At 37.3% G+C, this 21,121-nt stretch overlaps 2 protein-coding genes across 7 annotated transcripts in view; one reads left to right on the plus strand and one right to left on the minus strand.

Moving 5' to 3' along the window:
- On the plus strand, positions 1 to 20,797 carry LOC121727406 (acidic fibroblast growth factor intracellular-binding protein). 2 transcript variants are annotated; one of them, XR_006035666.1, is made up of 12 exons: positions 1 to 166; positions 253 to 349; positions 505 to 606; positions 3,330 to 3,411; positions 5,497 to 5,642; positions 6,030 to 6,129; positions 6,642 to 6,769; positions 7,455 to 7,523; positions 10,034 to 10,120; positions 10,488 to 10,586; positions 10,913 to 11,350; positions 20,774 to 20,797. XR_006035666.1 is itself a non-coding variant. In XM_042115245.1 (11 exons), the coding sequence occupies exons 1-11, from the start codon at positions 82 to 84 to the stop codon at positions 10,989 to 10,991; spliced, it is 1,074 nt and encodes a 357-aa protein (XP_041971179.1). In that variant the 5' UTR covers positions 1 to 81; the 3' UTR covers positions 10,992 to 11,877. The 2 variants fall into 2 exon arrangements, 1 of the variants encoding a protein (XP_041971179.1); XM_042115245.1 differs by lacking the exon at positions 20,774 to 20,797 and having other exon boundaries at positions 10,913 to 11,877.
- The window catches only part of LOC121727403 (choline/ethanolamine kinase), a 24,090-nt gene continuing 16,629 nt past the window's right edge, over positions 13,661 to 21,121 (minus strand). For 3 of the 5 annotated variants that reach the window (XM_042115242.1, XM_042115240.1, XM_042115241.1), the window contains 6 exons: positions 19,929 to 20,081; positions 19,515 to 19,703; positions 18,692 to 18,821; positions 18,035 to 18,351; positions 15,543 to 15,737; positions 13,661 to 15,130 (listed from right to left, as the gene is read on the minus strand). In XM_042115242.1, coding sequence (XP_041971176.1) covers positions 15,020 to 15,130; positions 15,543 to 15,737; positions 18,035 to 18,351; positions 18,692 to 18,821; positions 19,515 to 19,703; positions 19,929 to 20,081 — 1,095 coding nt within the window. In that variant the 3' untranslated portion in view covers positions 13,661 to 15,019. Of the gene's footprint in view, positions 15,131 to 15,542; positions 15,738 to 16,633; positions 16,750 to 18,034; positions 18,352 to 18,691; positions 18,822 to 19,514; positions 19,704 to 19,928; positions 20,082 to 21,121 lie in introns of those variants that run through there. The other 2 variants (XR_006035665.1, XR_006035664.1) reach the window with 2 other exon arrangements.

Consider the following 21,121-nt stretch of genomic DNA (forward strand, 5'->3'; position numbering starts at 1 on the left):
GTATGCCCGTTTTAATATTTTCCAAAATAAAAAGAAATTAGTAAAGACTTGTATCGAAAATATCAGTATTCAACTTAAAGAATGTTCACAGAAGTAGATGTTTTTGTTAGTAATTTTACGTTGATAGACCCGGAAATATATCAATTATGGATTGAGGGTTGCTCATGTAAGATAATTTTTATCAACAATCGGTTTGTAACCTAGTGTACCTTACTATATAATATGTACAGTAATTATTATTCAATGCTTTAGCAAGCGAAGCGGTGTCTACTCTACATCAGCGAGCTAATGCCAAGCACACCGGAGCAACAGTGGATCTTATTGCCAGTGATGTTCTGGACCATTATAGGTTTGTAATTTTTTTAATTAAGCATTGATTTTTTATTACCACAAATGTACATAAATATTTCAAACTATAATATATAAGTCACTTTTTGACAAATGTAGTTATCTCATATTATCTGCATATAGTGTCCTTTGCATATAGTTTATATTCATTTTCAGGACATTTGCGTTGTTGGAGAGATTGTTGACTGTGCCATCCAAGCTCTCCGAGCAGATGATATTTCAAATTGATGAGCCCACCAAACAAATGTTGATAGAGAAGTGAGTTATGATATTAACGGATTTCAGGAATAATTTTATATATGGTCACTGTTAAGCATTAGTGTCCTAACCCACATTTTTTTTTGTCGTTAAATTTTGAATGCAGTCTTGTTCTAAATCATCTAAAGAACATAACTGCATTCATAACTCAATACGTAATTTTTGTGTGGGTTAGTACACAAATGCTTAACAGCGTCCAATTATAATCTTTACCATTCCTTGATAATATGTGCTAATACTGTAAGATAAATGAACATAACATATTTTATAGATTGCTATGTTTGTTTATCTTAAAATATTAACACTACAGCCTAGTATTTTTTATAATTTTAGGCAATTTTGTCCCTTCAGCATAGTCAAAATAATATTTTTAAGAGGCTTAGACCCAGTTTCATCAAGCAATGTTAAATAAATAATGGCATGTTAAATCAGTTAACGGCCTGTTAGAGCTAATGAGTGTTCCACCATATGCTAATGTCATGTCAAATCTCCTAACACGGTGTTAAATTTTAATGCTGCAGGGGAGGTCCGTTAAATATATATAACAGGCCGTTATAATAGTCAAAACAAAAACTGTCAATGACAATATCCAATATCAATAAAATAATCTGTTTTGACTTTTGAGTGTTTCCGCCATGCTTCACCACACCCTTACATATTATTTATTATTTTTCATGTTATGCATAATAATTTATTTTCATTTTGTCAAAAATTCAGCCCTCGGATTTTCTTTACCATTGCAAATACACTGACTTGTATTAAAATTACCAAACCAAAATAAGTAAATAAAAGTTTGTATCATGATTCATGTTTTCAGCTTTGACAGATCATAATTATTAACCTGGTAAATTAAAAAGAACTATTGTAGTGTAATAAATTTATGCGATCAGAGATATTTTAATTTGGTCGCATTATCTACCAGATGATGTATTATACGAATAAGGTGGCAATGACACAATGCAGCCAACATGTTGTATTAAACTTGTACATTGCAATTTCGTCGCCTTATAACAAGAACGAACGAATTGAATGTTATTCACTCGTTGGTCACTTAACATTGCATTTACTAATCCGCTGTTAAATTTTTACTGTGGGACATAAGTATTTTAACAGTCTGTTTAATTTTCCAAGGTCCGTTAAGTAATGCCTTGTTAGGATTTAACAAACAGAGGTTGGTGAAATTGGGTCTTAGACCCAGTTTCATCAAACAATGTTAAATAAATAATGGCTTGTTAAATCAGTTAATGGCCTGTTAGAGCTATCGAGCGTTCCACCATGCCCTAATGTCATGTTAAATCACCTAACACGGTGTTAAATTTAATTCCTGCTATGGAGGTCCGTTAAATATTTAACAGGCTGTTATATGAGTCAAAATAACAACTTTCAAAGACAATAGTATGCAATATCAATAAAAGAATCTTTTTTGACTTTTGAGTCTTTCCGCCATGTTTCCGCTACGTCCTTATTATTAATTATTTTCATAGTTATGAATAATTATTTATTTTCACTTTACCAAAAATTCAGCCTTCGGATTTTTCTTGACATTGCAAATATACTAACTTGTATCAAAATTACCAAACCGAAGCATGTAAATAAAAGTTTGTATTATGATTCATGTTTTCAGCTTTGACAGATAATAATTATTAACCTGGTAAATTAAGAAGAACTATTATAGCGTAACAAATGTATGCGATCAGTGATATTTTAATTTGGTCGCATTATCTACTATTATACTTCTATGGAAGAAAGTGACACATTGCAGCAAACATGTCGTATTAATCTTGTACATTGCAATTTCGTCGCCTTATAACAAGAATGAACGAATTGATAGTTGTTCACTCGTTGTTCACTTAACATTGCATTTACTAATCCGCTGTTAATTTTTTACTGTGGGACATACGTATTTTAACAGTCTGTTTAATTTTCTAAGCTCCGTTAAGTAATGCCTCGTTAGGATTTAACAAACATAGGTTGGCAAAATTGGGTCTTAACTTTAATATTATTAAATTTAATGTTTGTCATAAGCAGTGAAGGATTAAGACTACTTGGTGCCCTAAGCAATCCATGCCTATGGACCCCCCTATCTCTATGTCAACTAGAATCAGTCTTTGAACCTTTACTCTTCTGGTGCCCTAGGCAATGGAGAATGTTATATGATGTAGGTATGCCAAATCACTTCAAATTTTGTCACATCAAGCCTGTGTATACAAATACACAAATTTTTATTGTAGTCAAAAATACCTAGTAGTTTTGATTTTATAGGCATTCAAAGTTTCAAAAATTATCGAGTTCCGCTAACAGTCCCATGACCGCTTGTCACGTCATGATTTCCTAGTATTCGAATTGGACATTTTTAATAGTATTTAGGTATAATTTTGACGGCAAAGGCGCGCGACTGCGAGCGGACCAAGTGAGCCAGACTGAGCGGGGTGTACGATTACGTCACACCATAACCGGGCGCCCGCGTCGTACAGTTACAACTTGTTTTGCTTATAAATCGGAAACTAATTAACGTACCGAACTAATTCTTTCACTAGTATTTTTTTTTCGACAGAGAATATGGACTGCTAATAATCAAGATTATGTAACATTCTTCATTGTTTAATTTGATTAAGGGTTAATCCGTCACTGGTCCTAAGCCACACAACAAATCTGCTCATAGTTCGAGGACTGATTGCAAGATCAAGCAATTAACAAAAAAAAATGTATTATGTCTGTCTCAGGTATTATGACTTGGATGATGCTGTAATCAGAGAGCTGTTAGGAAGAAAATTGTCTTCTCGTCATAGAAAGGATTTAGATGAGGTAATTACATATTGTCTCAAGATTTATTAATATTACTAGCTGTTGCCCGCGACTTCGTCCGCGTGGACTTCAGTTTATAGCGCGCGATGTCAACAAAATTGGTGTCAAAAGCTTTTATAAAAAAACCCTGGTACCCCTTAAATCAATACAGCTGTGCAGTGTGCAAACAATAAGTACTTCATTTTTGTATGTTAAACTTTATATATTATGCCAAATTTTAAAGCTTATTTAGCCCCCCAATTACACAACTTTACCATAAACTATTTATCATTGATAGGTTTAGCCCCAATTTCACCAACGTCTGTTAGTGTTAACAGCTTGTTAAAATATCCTGTCTTCTCTTTCATTCATATGAAAAACGAAACAGCTAACGTGATACTAATTCGAGCATTAACTTTAACAGTCGTTGGTGAAATTTGGTCTTAAGGTTACGTCACTGCCTGCACAGATAAAGTACTGAGTTATTTAATACCGTAGAATAGATATAACAATCGAAAAAAATCGAGACTTAAATGTAAGATGATACCACCTCTTATAGAAAGACTTTTGAGCAAGCGTCAGCGCGATGTAGAAGACGCACGGCGCCATCTATTATGAATTTTTTGAACAAATTTACGACCCTTACAACCCTTTTTTCCAGTAAAAAAGTAGCCTATGTCCTTTCTCAGGCTTTAGACTATCAGTATACAAAATTTCATTACAATCGGTTCGGTAGTTTTGGCGTTTGGCGTGAAAGCGAGACTGACAGACAGACAGACAGACAGACAGAGATACTTTCGCATTCATAATATTAGTACAGATTATGTGCACACTGCACAGCTGTTTTTGGGTATTTTGATTAATTAAGGGCCGCGCTACACCGGAATGGCAGCGGCGAGGCGAGCACTTTCAGCGCTGCCATTCCGGTGTAGCGCGGCCCTAAGAGGGGTACCACTTACCAGGGTTTTAAAAAGTTTTTAAATTTGACACACATTTTGTTGACACCGCGCGCTATAAACTAAAGTCCACGCGGACGAAGTCGCGGGCAACAGCTAGTTATGAATAAAAACAATAATATATAATAAAGTAGGTATGATTAGTTCTGTTATAATAATGAAGTAAAAAATAAAGCGCCATCTGTTTTCATATATTAGAATTAAAATGTAAAAATATTTTCTGGATGGAATATAGGCCAACACAACACACTCGAACTCCTTAGAAATGCAGTAGGATTTCTATAAGATAAGATAGATTGATTATTATTATAGCAAGTGATAATATTATTAAACATAATATTCTAACGTATTAAAAACTATAAACAAAAACATAATAACTAATAAGTATGATTAGTTCTATGTTACAACGAAGTAAAAAAAAGCGCCATCTGTTGAATCGTATTAGAACTAAAATGTTCATTGCATCGCGTCGATATATTTCTGGATTTTTTATAATATTATACATAAAATATATTTAAGATTTTTGAAATATTATTTTAATACACATCCAAGACCCAGGAACATTGAAAACTTTTTGTTCCGCCTGCGGGACTCGAACCCAGGACCCCCGGGATGAGCGCTGGCCACGCGCAATGCGAAGTAATTTTCATCGATATTTTCATGGAAATAAGATATTTTCCCACATCAAAATGTAGCCTATGTCCTTTCTCAGACTCTAGAATAACTGTGTACAAAATTTCATTGCAATCGGTTCAGTAGTTTTGGCGTGAAAGCGAGACAGACAGACAGACAGACAGACAGAGATACTTTCGCATTTATAATATTAGTATAGATTTATAGTGGTTATTGCATTATCATCAATGTTACATGATAACATTCACTTGTTTAAGAATTAAAGTACATATTTAATATTATGATGGATCCAGTGCAAATTCACATTACTTAGACTATATATTTTAGATTTCTAGCACTTATCAACATTTGTTATAAAAATGGATACACAATTACGGATAAGTTGAATTAATGTTGCTGTCCTTGTCTCTCAAGTAACTTTAATATTGCTGAGCTATTCTGTCAGATGACCTTTCCAACATATCAGGCTATTAATTTATGTTGTAGCACCTCATGTTATTATGTACCTGATACTCAGGTGTCGGAGCGGTCAGGCGCCCCGATGCGCTGCTGCCGGCGTCAGTTCGACAACGTGCGGCGCGTGTTTAAGGCAGTGGAGGAGATGCCCGGCAACGTCGTCACCAACATCCGCTCCACCTTCCTCATCTCCGAACCGCTGGCCAAGTGAGAGCTAAGGCTGAGCATGGCAAATAAAGAAATCTTTGTTTTGATTTTCTTTTATTGCTGAAGGCAGATCAAGTAGCCTTGATGTCACTGCGACTCTTAAGGATCTATTGTGACTTAAGTCACAACTGTTTTGATACTCTATCTCAAATAGTTCGTAGCAAATTAAGTTCTTATGCATAATAGTATAATATGGTGGTTAATTCAGCATAATATTTTAGTATTGTTTTTAAAATGATTTCCTAATAATATTTATGGTGAAATATTATTGAAAATAAACATGGATCTCTAAGTGAAAGAAACTTATTTAAACACTTTAATTTTCGGCTTGTTTACAGGCAGCGTTAAAATAACTAGTAAGTAATTATGATTGTTTTCTACTTTCAGGAAATATGGAGCAGTAGTGTTCATAGCGTGTATGCGATTTGAAACTGCCAAGAGGAAGCTGCAGTACCTGTCATTCAATGACTTCTATCACTGTGCACAAGTGAGTTTTCATATTGCTTTAATTATATTATTATATTGAACCTACGAATAATAAAAACTAAGGAATCGTAACTCCCATACTATTACCGTTTTAAATTTGGTTCCTTTTGATCTGTCATGTAACGTCAGCCTAGTACCGCTCGAGGTCACCTAAATATTGCAAAGGTTTTTGAAATGTGTACCTAAGGTACACTTTTTTGACAAGTATTGTGGAGCATGTTTTTTGATGGAGTTACTTTTCCTTAGTTTTTATTATTCGTAGTATTGAACATTACATTATAATATATGTACCATCAAAAAAATTAATAAGCTTATTTAGCTCCAATTTCACCGACGACTGTTAAAGTTAATGCTCGAATTAGTATCACATTACCTCTTTCGTTTTTTGTTATGAATGAAAGAGAAGACATGACATTTTAACAAGCTGTTAACACTAACCAGACATTGGTGAAGTTGGCACTTAGTATGATATCCCCACCCCCCATCATCTTACGACGTTTTATGTTTGTGCAGGCGATAATGGGCAGCTGGACGTACAGCTGCTCGGGGCCGGAGTACTACGACACGGAGATGGACCGCGAGTTCCTGCTCGAGCTGCGCGACCTCCGCATACTGCTCGACAAGGAGAAGGAGCACAAACAGTGAGACAACCACACTAACTGCCGCACTCAGATTGGAACATTAATTACTTATAAATGTAATTAATTCAAAATTTTGACATAAGCCCCATACATTATCTGTCAAACTCTTCATTAAATTGAAGGTTAATCCATAAAGTTTATTTTTATTATACCTAGCTATATATTATACAAGAGAGATGTCACTATCAGTAACACTGTGTGGTAAAAAGAGACGTGTGATACATGACAGCAGCACTCTTTTTTTGACGTCCAGTCGGCACGTGCCGCACGTCGACAGTTTAATCTCATAGAATTCATGTTCAATAATGCTTGTGTAAGTGTATACATACACATATTTTTCACACAGATGAAAACCAAATCGTTTGACAGCTCGAGATTGTTGCTCTATTCCGCTAGGTATATTAACTTTATGGGTTAATCATAATTAAATGTCTCTGAGTACGGCGGTAAGACTTTAGTCTGAAATCAGCGGGCAGCGGGGCGGCAGCGGCGTTGGTGCGTTCCAATGGTTTATATGGACAGGCCACGGCCGGCGCGCGGCGTACTAGCTCCCATGCATTGTTATTTGTTTATTAATAATAATTAATTATTAGTATTAACAAACCAACTGCGGATATTGTGTCACTTTCTTTTTAATTTTGTTTTGTTTGTTTAAACAGTTTGTCAATCTTTTATTCATTTACAGTTTGATTTGTATGCGGTTGAAGCCCAAGTTGTTGGAGAAGTCCTATCAGGAGTTGGAGTTGAACTTCAGGTACGAACGTTAAGACCTAGCGTGTAGGCGGTTTATACAGGGTGCAATTTAACCTTCCTGCCAAATTTGGATATATTAATCCTTGTTAAAAATAAAAATACACGTATTTCTTCTTTAATAATCACTCAGTACTAAAATTTTGAGAAATAGCCTCTGAAAGTTATCCTACCAAACACCACAAAATATGGACACATGCGCGGCCGGGCCCCGCTCCGCCCTTCCATTAACATTCTAGCAGTGACGGATTAAGTCTACTTGATGCCCTAAGCAATTCATACCTGTGGGCCACCTATCCGTATCTAAAATCAAAATAATTTTTATTCAGAGTATTTTTTTTACAAAAATCTTTACGAACGTCGTAACTAAGGTGCCTACCACCGGTTCTGGAACTAACCCGGCGAGAAGAACCGGCGTAAGAAACTCGCACGGGGCCATCTCTTACTAAACGGAGCCATCTTTCTCAACTAGAATCGGTCTTTGAACCTTTACTCTTCTGGTGCCCCCTCAGACGTGATGCCCTAGGCAATTGCTTAATTAAGGGCTAATCCGTCACTGCATTCTTGTTATTATCATAAGTTGCGAATTTTCCCTTCATACTTTGACGGGCTTACGACCGTCAAATGTAAAGGACGTAGACAGGTATGTTTAGAATAAAATTAATTGATACAAAAGACTGGAAAATTATAACTTTTTAATTTCGAAAAATAAGCACTTTAGAAATTTATAATAAATCTAAACCACATCCTTTGCATTTAGCCGTATTTAAAAAAATCAATCAACTTATGTACACAGTACAACTAATAATTAGAAATCAAAACAACCCACCTCTAAATCTTATTTACTTCTATCTTGTCTACACTTAACATTGTTCAAACTGCAATCCGTTTTGCTCTAAGCAGAGTCTAGCGCGTTTTGAACATTGTCTTTAAGACTTTAAAAGTTTGTTAACACAGAATACAAATTTTTGTTAAGGTGAATAGTAAAGCAAAATGCGTTTTAGACGTCTTTTTGGCGATGTTTTACAGCTAAAATACAGATCGGGAAATACAGAAGTTTTGTGTAATTAGAAAGTGTATCTTGAAATATATTGTCGTGAACGATATTTTTGGTGATCTTTATTCAGTTATCAGAAAATATATTTTTAAATCGCGTAAGATGTACTTATATTTTAGGATGGGTTTTTTTTGGTTTAGCTAATCCGTTTATAATGAATCTTTTCATACATGTTTCTTTATTTTTTATCTTGTTGATCGCGAACCATTTGCGATAAACAGTATTGCAAAATAGAAGTTTTATCATCAAACTCTTTAGTGCCTACTGTAAATCAAACTCCACTAGTAAATGTAGTATAGCATTTGCTCATAAAATTTAACAGGCGTAAATTAGTTACAGAATGCGTCGTTGTCAACTCGAGATATGTACAACGGAGCGCGGCGTTGCCGTTCCGCGCACACGGCACAAGCAGTGCGTGCTCTTCTTTTGATTAGTCTCACTTTGACAATTTACCGGCTTTAAGTTTTAACAGTTTGCACTTTTCGATTTTGAAAATAAATTGCAAAATAAATTGCTAAATGCTACATCTAGCGGAAATATTATGAACTTACCGTAGCTTGGCAACCTACACCTCCTACTGCTACATTGATTCATAAACAGATGGCGCTCCGCGTCAAACGTCCAAGGTCATTTGCTTAGATATTCGTCTTAAGCACAACTTTGTCACTTTAAATCTCGTCAGAGGCATGTCTTCGAGGCTGGCTAGGCGTGTGCAGGTGTTGCGAAGTGCGAACTGTCCATAATCCGAGTTTTTGATTGTTTCGCGATTCAGATTCAGGGTACAGCTGATGCATTCGAGAATCATCAATCAGCTGTTACGAAGACGAGGAAGGCTTTCTTGCTCTTACAGTCTCTGGGTTCCGCGTAAACTTTCGCCACTCAAAATGTAGCACCTCCACCTATGCCTCCACATTTCATAACACTCGATCGTGGTTAGGGTACTAAACGGTCGTAGGTAACTACGCGCGTGGTACTAAACGGTCGCTGGCGACCGGCGGGCCTCCCGCATCCCATAATTATTACGAACTTATGAAGTGACCATTGTGCATCGATTTTTTTTGGGATATATGTTATTGTAAAAAAATTAACACCCTATTCTTATTGGTTTAATGGACTCACCTAATGGTACCTAAGCCCCAAAAAAAATTTGGCAGGTAGGTTTAATTGCACCCTGTATAGCAAATTGAATAGCCAATTAAATGTGCCATTGAATAAATAAACTCCTAACATGTATCTCTTGCTCTTATTTTTGTGTATGTTGTCTCTATAATAATAATATTATTAATTATACATTATGATATAATTCAGGAATATGTTGTTTGTTATTCTTATATTAATATAATATAGTTTTTGTTTGTGCATAATATTGGGGTTTCATGATTAGAGTGACGTTATTTAAATGTCAAAAACTAAAGATTGAATAAACATAGGTGTATGCATTGATGATGTATTTTCAGGTTGTACACGCGTGCGCTGGTGGGCGTGGCGTGCAACCTGCACCGCGGCCGCGAACTGCGCTCGCTATTCACTGACCTGCTGGAGAGGTGAGTAACACGCAAACTAGCGTGCACGTACTTGCGTACGTATACGCGATTATGTTACGTGTTAAAGGACTCTAGCGTGTTTTAAATAGTGGATTTAATTTAATGTTTGTTTGTATTTGCATGGTAAAATTAAGAAGCTTGTGTAATTAGCCCAGAACTAAGACTGACACTTATAAATTAGATGAGATTTGTCAGACATGTATTTTATAGTCCGTCAAGAAAGTGAAGAAATTAAAAAGTGGCAACATCGTAGTGTCATCTCTTTTTTCTTAGATTGATTTGAAAGGGATGACACTACGATGTTGCCACTTTTTAATTTTTTTCACTTTCTTGACTGATGTAGTCTATTTTATCGTATTTCTTTCAGATGTATAGAGCCGTTACGTCTGGGCTGCTGGCCCAAAACGGATTTGGCTCAGTTCCTGTGCGCGTACGAGCAGTGCGCTCTACAGATGGACGTGCTCAGGTAATGCGTGAAACATCTTAATTCAATTCAATCCAAATGAAAACACAACATTATATGGCTATAAATTAATATCCTGCATTAATTAATTGTAGATGGGTAGCTCGGGTATATTAGACATACATCCATCTATAGAGTAAGGCTATAAATGAAAATGATGTATATTAGACATACATCTATCTATAAAGTCGGCGTTTTAGGCTGTTGCGCGGCTAAAGCGCAGGTTATGTTTTTGAGACGCTCACTTTGACACTTCCCTCGAAATTTACGTATAATATGTACAATATGTAAGTTGGTTTTCCGTGTTTTATAAACAATGAATATGACAGGGAGGCGGACCTGAAGACTGTGTGGGAGCGGTACATGCGCGTGATCAGCCAGTGCCTACTCACCATGTACCACACGTAACACCCCCGCCACGCCCCGCTCGCCCCTCTCGCCCCACCCACACCGCCGGCCCCGCCCACACACACGGAGGTGGCCATATAGACATTGTAGTGATTAGTAGCGGCGATCACGCTAGGCGACCGCCCAGGGCGCAGGAGGCCTACTACGAAACCATTTTGAGACTCAACATTTGAATGAGATTGCTGCGTCCTGCTCTAACAACGTCATTTCTTGTAGGACTCGGCATTTGAGTGTCAAAACTGTTTCGTGGTACGGCCCCAGGATAAAGTGGGGCCCCGAAGGCAAACAAAAAAGGGCTCCTTTTCCTGCACTATCAGCACCTTGGGCGCCGAACACATTTCGGCCAAGGCGCTGGTAGTGTTGAAAAAGGCACTGAGTTTAATAGCTAGAAATGCCTGAACATTATTTAAATAGAGACATTGAGAGTTACTCGGATGACAGTTGGTATGTGATACTCTGTGACCCGCGGAAAAAAGCAAATACTTAATAGGTTTTCTACTGAAAAAATGCAGTTACTTAGAGATAACCGAATTGCGACTCGGTTTAAAAATGAGACTTTTTTATAAACTATACTATGTTCTGTCTATGCCTAACACATGGAAAAAGATGCTTGACTTAAGGATAAAATATTGTAAGTATAGTTTATTCATTTTGTAATACTTTTATATGTAAAATATGTATAAAATTTAGATTGGAACTTTGTCTAGGTATTTTTATACAAATACCGTATGTGCAACCTATTTCACGACCTAACTAAACGTGTAAACGACCTGGCTAAAAGTGTAATCGACGAAGAGCTGGCGACCAAATGGGTCATGTAGTTTCAGCTGTATTAAAACTCCGTTAGCCACTTCCCTGAACAACCCTTTCTGATAATCTGCGTGCTGGCAGGCCGTGCGCGGTGGGTGTGGGCTCAGGTTGTTCAGGGAAGTAGCTAACGGAGTTTTAATAAAGCTGAACCTATATATTTTTTATTTTTTTTCCCACCCCGCTACTCCCACACCCACCGCCTGCCAGCACGCAGATTATCAGAAAGGGTTGTTCAGGGAAGTAGCTAACGAAGTTTTAAAACAGCTGAAGTACATGACCTATTTGGTCGCCAGCTCTTAGTCGATAACTAGGGGTTTAGATAATAATGAGCACAAATTTTCTTCTTGCCAAATGTAAAGATTTGTACTTACTTTAAATATTTTTTTATTTTATAAATTAGAAATTTTGATTTTATTACAAATGTCAAAAATTACCCTTTACAAATTAAAATATTTATAAAGCAAATAACTTAATAACCCAAGAGCGACAGCGGGAGCGAGTAACTGTAGGAATCTCTTCATCCACTGTCGAACATTTTTGACAGTTGCTTTCAGACCCCCTCAAAGTCTAATAAAATCTAAACTTTATGGGTGTCGGGAAGAAACATTCAACAATGTCCGGCAGTGGAAGACGAGGTTCCTACGGTTATTAAAAAAATTGAGCTTAAGTCTGTATCGAAGGCCAGGTACTGGATACCTCCTAAAGAAACTGCGACTGAAACTCCAGTTGCTGGTCGTTCTAACCTCTATTATAGGGGTAATTACAATGGATCCTTTCAGCTTTTATAAATTGACAAAAGTCTGGCTATCGCTAGCTCTTGGGTTAATACAAGGTATGTGTCTTCAATGATAACTGCGTTAATATTATTTTTACTAGAAAGGGATACCTACGCAAATACGTAATCAAGAACTTACATATCCCTTTACATTGTGTCGGTTATGTCATAAACAATCATCGTCAACAATATGACTACGAAATCATATACTTAATGTGAAAAATGAAAATTAAATGCCCTTATGAGAGATCGCAGACGGCACACTTTTTGTGTGATCGAGTCTGCGGCGCACATACATTCTGCATGGCCGCGCCCGCGCCATGCCGACTGTATGTGCGCCGCAGACTCGATCACACAAAAAGTGTGCCGTCTGCGATCTCCCTATATGATTGTGTGTGTGTAAAATGCTTTAGGCGCTTTGCAGACGAAGGGGCGGGGCGGGCCGGTCAGTTTCGCCGCGAACGATAGCACAAAGGGATCCTATATTACCAACGCACTCGGCGGGCTAAAAGACCGCGCCGCAGGTGCCCGGCGGGCACTGGCGGCGCATGTCCGTGGCTGCCTGCCGTGGATCACACAAACCAGTTTACATGCAGTAACGCAGACGGCGTGTGCTTTGTGTACGCGGCGCGCGCCGCCGCAGACATCGACGGGCGTACGCGGCGAAATTGACCGGCCCGCCCCGTCGTCTGTAAAGCGCCTTAATACATTCGAAGATATCAGTTGTATAAAATCGCTGTTCAGATAAATTGGTGTGCATATTCTTGAAAATGTGTAAGTTTAAAATATAACGAAATTAAAAAATTGTTACTTTTTACAGTATTGTTTTGTAATTTTAATTTTTAATGTGACATTGTATGCAACTTGTTAAGTAGTTATTGTAGTCGTTATAAATAAATTATTCTTGTTTTTAATAATCATGAAGTGTTTAATTTTTTAACTATAAATGCCATTTTTTTCAACATAGCAGAGCAAGGGGTGGCGTCTACGGTGGCGTAAATAAAACAAATAATAAATATTTTTATTTTATATTTCAATATAAGTAAATAGAAATGATTAATATAACAATAACATATCACAACACAACATAATAAGTACTTAACTTACTTTGTACACTTATAACGAAGCTAGCACACCGGTCGCTACTACTGATCTACATAATACTATGATTATTAACATTTAGATTAGTAATCACAGATAGGAGTCGGATGATGCATAGGCTTTCATCCTTTTAGAATCCCAAAATGTCCCTTTTCTATATTTTTTCAGTCAAGCCTAAAAATTATCTACCTATATCATTTTAGTTAAGTAAGAGAAAAAAAGTATAGAGCTAGGGTCGTACCAATTGAATTTTGGTTGTACCACAAGGTTACGTCTAAGCCCGATTTTTTAGACAATATGATGATGACAATAATAGCGACCTCTGTGCAAAAATTTCGAGTCGCGAATCGACGGGACGACTAGCACTCATCTCTATTCTATAAGCAAAAAGAATCGCCGAGTCGATCTGTCTACATAGCCTTCAGACTAAGCACGTAATAATACTTGGAAAAATTTCCCGCTATTCAAAGGTCAGAGTTAGAATTTACATACAAAATTTTGGTCATCGACTTATCTACGGAGGGTCTACAATAAGTACTAGTGCTAAATGCAAACATACCCCGGGAATGTACAGAGGACGAACCGGTATCACATTCCGAACCTACGTCAGATCTCGGCCACCGCGACTGGCGGGAACGGGCCCCCGCAAGCGGCCACCGATACATGTTCAGCTACAAACTTTGAGCTTGTTATTTGTGTAGCAGCGACCGGTCGCCGGTGGCCCGTTTCTGCACAACTTCCTGTCTATCAGCCAGACGAAGCGACATTCAGTCATTTAACACATTGGCTACGCCATCTTAAAGTGTAACTTAAACAACCGTCTCGTATATGAATACTATGTATTTACAGGTAAAAATTACGTACACCCTTAATTTTGTCACTGTCATCAAACAAGGCACAATTCTGGAGTCGGTGCCGATATGTTTAATACTTTGTCGCCGAAATGTTTTAGAACTCAGTGGTTTGTGCGGTTTATGATCTATTTTTACTTCAATGAAATACTTTGATGGAGGTCAAACTACACAGATTGAAATATTTTTCATTACCTACGTTTGACCGACATACTAAATAGGAAAATTTTATTTGATTCAAATGTCAGTAAATTACAATACACGTTAAATTATTATTTACAACTTTAAATAAAATATTCGAAATCTTAAACAGCCTGTATAAACTTAAGTATTGACCAGGAATTTGAACCACCCTGTAAATTTCTCCACTCATATCACTCAGGTAAGCAGTTCTTAACGTCATATTCGATATAACACGTGAGTAACTCGATACGGCAAGTCTCCCCCTCACGAGGGTGGGGTTAGACCGCGGCGAGCGAGTCGCAGACCTCTCATATGTCGACCTCGCAGATTTTCCTCTTCTGTGGGTAGCCGAATTTGTCTTTTTTGATCACCTCCTGCTTCAGACTGAGATATGTCTCCAGCCTCGACAGCGCGTATTCCTGGAAATAAAAATATAGTTTTAATAAAGCGATTGTTACAATATTATAAGTTACCTAATGTTACTATAATTCCAAAGTCCGTCTGACTGTCTATCGCCTCCTCACGCTCAAACTATTGAGTCGATTCAGATAAAACGTTTTTAATCCTGTGCGATAAACGCTTCGGTGGCATTCAAACTTTAAATGAAGTCCTACCAGAGAACAGTAATATTATATGGACCATAATTGAGATAATATTTTAAAAATCCCATGAAAATTCCATATTCTATTCTGAAAATCCCTTTTAAATTTTAGTGTTAAAGATTATTTATAAATGACAGGTTTTATTTTAATCAAGTTTATCTTAAGATAATGAACGTGATTTTGATGATTGATGTTATCATGTCGAAAGCTATTGGCTACGAAGCCTTACCCAGTAACCGAAGGGGATCTTGCTCTTGGAGGCGTTGACAACGGACCAGAGCGTCCACAGCAGATGCGAGGCGAGCGCGAACGCCTCCACTTCGGTGAGCAGCTTGTTCACCTCGTCTATATCCGGCTCCTGGACTTCCTTGTCCTCTGAGAGGTTCGCGTGATAATGCTTCAGATACTCCTTGATGAATATCTCCTAAAACATGAGCGGGAGATTGTAATATATGGTGTGTGTAAGCGAGAACATCTAGAAGTTAATGACCTAATCTTGGTTAATGATAGATTTTGCTGAGTTTGCCTCTCTAAGGTCATAGATTTCATGAATGTAATAATCATGTTATAGAGGTTATAGAGATTTTCTTGAATTTTAACGCCGGATATTTATCAGATATTAAACAAAAATTATACAATGCAACTTTAGAATTTTCAATGTAAATTACTCAGGAATTGTTGTCTTTAAAATGAAATGTTCGTAAGTAGCGGATCTGAATAATTTTCCTCAAATAATTACATTGTCAAAAGCCTCTATAAATGTAGCGTCAACATGAGTTTTTGGTTTCAAATAATTTTTGGAAGAAATGTTCATTTATACTGGACAATAATTTAGTAGTATTTTAAAATTTTTGTCAATACAAATGGTCTCTTAAAATCTATTACTATCCATCATTGTGTTAATAATCCGAAGATTAATAATGAAAGTAGAAAAATGAATTTTACACGTAGAAATGCAACTACAGACAATGTTGGATAGTAAATACTGAACCAGCATCAAGCAATTAATACGGTGATGGCCTGATTTAGTTTGTAGTAACCATTTTGTATTTGCAGTGAACAAGATGGCGGAACATTTTACATTCAAAAGGGAAAATTAATATAAATCTAGCATTTTGTATTTTTTTTATTGAATGAAAGGAAATCTATATTTTTACCTAAGAATAAGAAAAATATAATATAAGAGTCGTCGGTCAGAATGTCAGTCGTAATTTTTTCTATACTTACTTATAATAAAATTATTTCTTGATGCTGATTACCAACAAAAAAAAACATTAATAAGAAAATTAAAAAAGTAACTCATTTCCTTATTGTAGGTACATTTACTTGGCATGCCGCCATTTTGTCATCCCTAATTACCGCCCGCGGCCAGAGACATTTCCGGTCGAGGAACACGCAACTTCCGGTAGCCATTTTATTTGGGATCACCGCGTGCGCTAAAAATCAAGCATAAACAAACACAAGCTGCGTAGTGGTGGTCACAATATCCCAACCCAAATTGGCGCCAAATAGCGCCACCATTTTAAAACATTCTTCATTTGATTTTGTTAGTATTTTAAGGTTATCTTTATGTATGAGGTTAGCTAAAACTTCTTTTTAATTTGCTCACTCCTTGATCAAAGATTGTTTTGCCTCGCTAGCAAAATATTTTTGAAGAAAAAATATTATGTTTCTAACACATCCGGCTTCACATATTTTATAATATTATGTTGCTTCCAGTTATGGATAAACTTTTAAATATTACTGACTACGATGATGAAAATACCAATTTTTAATTAGCCAGACGTGTTAGTTAGCACAGGGTAAGAAACTAATAGCCAAAGTTTTGAATACTTATAGATTTTTTTTTCTCAAATATACTCCAGTATTACAATATGTTTCTCATTGTCTATTAGTTTTTTGTCTATGCTTCCTTTGACTAATAGACAATTGACATAATTTACTTTCACCTTATGTTAATGTAACTTCTTTTGTGTACCAGGTTTTAAATGAGATAAAAATAAATTTTAATGAGATGTCACAATGTAAAATCAACATTTTCCTTAAAAGGCCTATTCAATGGGCCTCACTGATCACACTCAGTGTTGCCGACCGGAAACACCGAATGTGAACCAATCAGTGAGGCCCATTCACTGCAGGACTGCCGTGCAGTCCTGCCGTGAATGGGCCCTTTTAGTATGTTTTTAAAACATTAATACAGATTATTGCAATAAAGTGTTTCCCACATTTTTTTAACAAAAATATATTTATTAGAATAAGAAACATTGTCAATTGTCTAATAGCTTCTATATATTGCTGTTTAAAGAATAAAAACATATTGTTAGAGGTAAAAAAATCTTTTTTGTTTATTACGCAATATTATGTTATGATAAACAAAACCTTCAAAATCATAATCAAAACTTTGAATAAGGTTTGATATACCTATAGCAGTGAATTACGAACCTCGTTTTCAAAATGTAGTATAGCTTCATTCTTTTCTGGAACTTTAAAAAAAGTCGTGAAAGGATGATGGTAAGCGATTTCGGATAAAGTCGTCTAAAATAAACGCGTGTGAAATACTAAAGAAAAAATTAAGTAACAAAAACGTTAAGAAAATATCGTATACAAAATCGCTTATATAATGAAAATCGCTTAAATAAATTCAACTCGAAGATGAATGAATATTCAAACAACCGTTCACTCATTCCGCATTCAATATGGCCGCTCATGTCAAAAACAAACCTTTTGCTCAAGGGTGGGTCCGTTCTCGTGGTTCTCGTAGTAGAACGGATGCTCGGGGTTGGTGTAGTCGTACAGCCACTCTTGGAAGTGGTTGGCAATGTCGAAGCCCCGGTAGTTGTAGGCGCAGTACTCGAAGTCGATGAGGACGAGTTTGGGTTCCCCGCTGTCGGACATGTGGCTGAGGATACTGTCGGAGGTGTTGGTGTCGTCGAACTGTGTGAGCACGCACTGCTTTTTACCGTCGAAGCTGCCGACGTACTCCGACGAGATTTCGTCCTCGGAGGGGGTCGGCTCGTCCTCTAGGAGGAGGATGTTGCCTGGGAGAAAGAGATAAGTTTTTAATACTGGGCAACTACCAACTTTCGTTCATTTAGTTGATTGTCATGCTCAAGTCGGTCATACAATTTTCGTCGCCCTTGCTTAGGTCTTTATGACACTTGACATCAACTGGAGCTAATTTTCAGTCTTCGATTATGTCATATAGAACGATACATTTGTAGTTTCAGTTGTTAGGGAATTATATGTGGTGTAACTATTTTTAAGGCGGTTTACCAGCTTGAGCATTAACTTGCTTTTTAACACATTTTTCGTAATTTCTTTTTATCATAAATAAAAAACATAACGTTGGGTAAAGATCAATATAATATATTTAGTTACCTTTTTGCATATCATTGTGGCAGAAGACGACAGGCGAGTCGACAGTGGCGAGGAACTTCTTGAGCCACTCGATCTCCTTGTCGAAGTCTACCGCCTTCAGCTTTCTAATTACCTCCTGCTCCTCGTCAGTCTGTAACAATTACAAAAAGAAATATCAAAATCGGTCTAGCTAAAAAAATCATGCGCGTTCAGTGGTCATACATAAAAATATATTGTCTTAAGTAATCTTCATCGCTTTTTTGCCTGACGCTTTATATTTAAAAATACAATCTTATATTGAACTAATTCATTTCAACTCATTTCACGCACTTTATTTATTTTAGCCGGTTCTTATTCATAGCTTCCACGTGTGTTTGTTTACGACTTGCGATCGATAATAACGAAGAATTTACACGGGTCGATTTTATACGGTCTACACCGCATACCGTAGTCAGTCATAGAGCTCGTGTAACTAAGTTGCTTATTTTTTGCTCTATTACGGTACGGACCCTTCGTGCGCGAGTCCAACTCGCACTTGGCCGATAATTGACTACTTATATAATATTACTGTTTTAACGTATTCTATTATGTCGTAAAATATCTTTAGCTAGATGATACCTGCAACTATGTTGCGCAAAAAATCGTTTAAGGCGCGAGAACCGTACATTATTCAAAGATAAAAAGTATCATAATAATATGTCCTTTCCCGGGACTCAAAGTATCCCCATACCAAATTTCATCAAAACCGGTTCAGAGGTTTAGGCATGAAGAGGAAACAGACAGACAGACACACTTTCGCATTTGTAATATTAGTATGGATAGTAAGGTTTCTAGAATTACTTACCCTTCCTGGCGGCGCGTCGGGCGCGAACCGCTCGTTCTGCGCGGTCTTGAGCCACTTGCCCATGGTCTTCCACAGCCAGCTGGGCTCCTTCGTCAGCGGCACCTCCATGCTGTGGATGGCCGCCATCTTCTCCGCTATCTTCATGGACAGAGCCGGCTCCATTAGCTCCCGGGCGAGGAGGGGGCGGGCCTGGGGAGAAGATAGGGATTAGAAACGCTAGCGGAACCCTTCATGGGCGAGTCCAACTCGCACATGGCCGGTTTTAGACTTTCTCCTTTGAAGTGACAATATCCATGGGCAGCGGCATTCTCTCGCCAATGATCCCTCTGTTCACTTATATTATTATTTATGAGTACCTATGTAGGCAAATAAGAAACTAAGATTTTATTTTTTATATTTTTATTGCTTACTAACCGGTATATACTGCTCTATGCGACCGCCGGAGAACACACCGTGCAGCTTGGGCCCGAGTCGCCGCTCCGACAACAGCGTGAATATCACTGACTCCGTGACGATCGCGTCCATCGCGCGCTCGCCGTGCACCTGCCCGTAAATGCGGAGCAGAACCTGAGGAGGACCAGCAATGTATAGTGAAGTAATACATACTGTCACATGCCATATTACGGTACTACAGGAATTAATCTATGTTAAAACAGTAAAACCTCTATTTTCTTGTATTTTACAATTCCATAAAAAACAAGATTACGGTATAAAGTTATCTCGATATTTAAAAACCCATTAATTTTTTTTTTAAAGAAGGCAGGTCACTGTAGCCCTGACGTCACTGCGACCCATGAGAATCTATTGTGACTCCTTCGCACTAGAGTATCATCCCCAACCCTATACTGCTCATAAATTGAACGATATGGTTGGGGTTGGTGCCACGAATTTCCTCTGTGGACGAGTATTCGTGGCGACCAAGGTGCCTGTTCCTGCTCTGTAGTAGAGCAGAGACCCATTAATTTAGCAGCATATCATCATATTCGATAAACATACCTACTGCTTTACATAGCCCTAACCGTAAATCTAAGTATACATTTTTCCCAAGTATTCAACTAAAAAATATAACTTTTTATTGTGAGATACACAAATCTCTCTATACGCTCAGTAGCGGCGATAGGAGGGTGCGACGCTGGGCGACCGCCCAGGGCGCCGGACAAAAAGGGGCGCTGAAGGCAAACAAAAAAGGGCACCGCAAGCCCGGCAAGCCCCCACAAACTACCAGCACCCTGGGCGCTGAAGAAATCTCGCCCAGGGAGCTGGTAGTGCTAAAACCGGCACTGTCTAGCTCTATGCTATCTTTATATGGAGACATTACAATATGTACTAAAGATATAAACAATGCACTGATACAAGTTGAATTAAACAAATATTTATTTACTAGCTATCTGTTGTCTGGACTATAATTCTGAGTATACAAATTCACACGCAAACTTGGTATCTCATTGTAATTAACTATTTATTTCATTATAAATATTCGTTACTATATTATTTTAAGGCCTATTTCATAATAGCCCAATAAATTATAAATAACCACTAGCTTCTCGGAAAGTTATGTCTTCTCGCTTGGTAAGTGACAAAGACAAAATATGAAGGCAAGCTCTTCA

The sequence above is a fragment of the Aricia agestis genome, chromosome 5 (genome assembly GCF_905147365.1).
Source record: "Aricia agestis chromosome 5, ilAriAges1.1, whole genome shotgun sequence".
Lineage (NCBI taxonomy): Eukaryota > Metazoa > Arthropoda > Insecta > Lepidoptera > Lycaenidae > Aricia > Aricia agestis.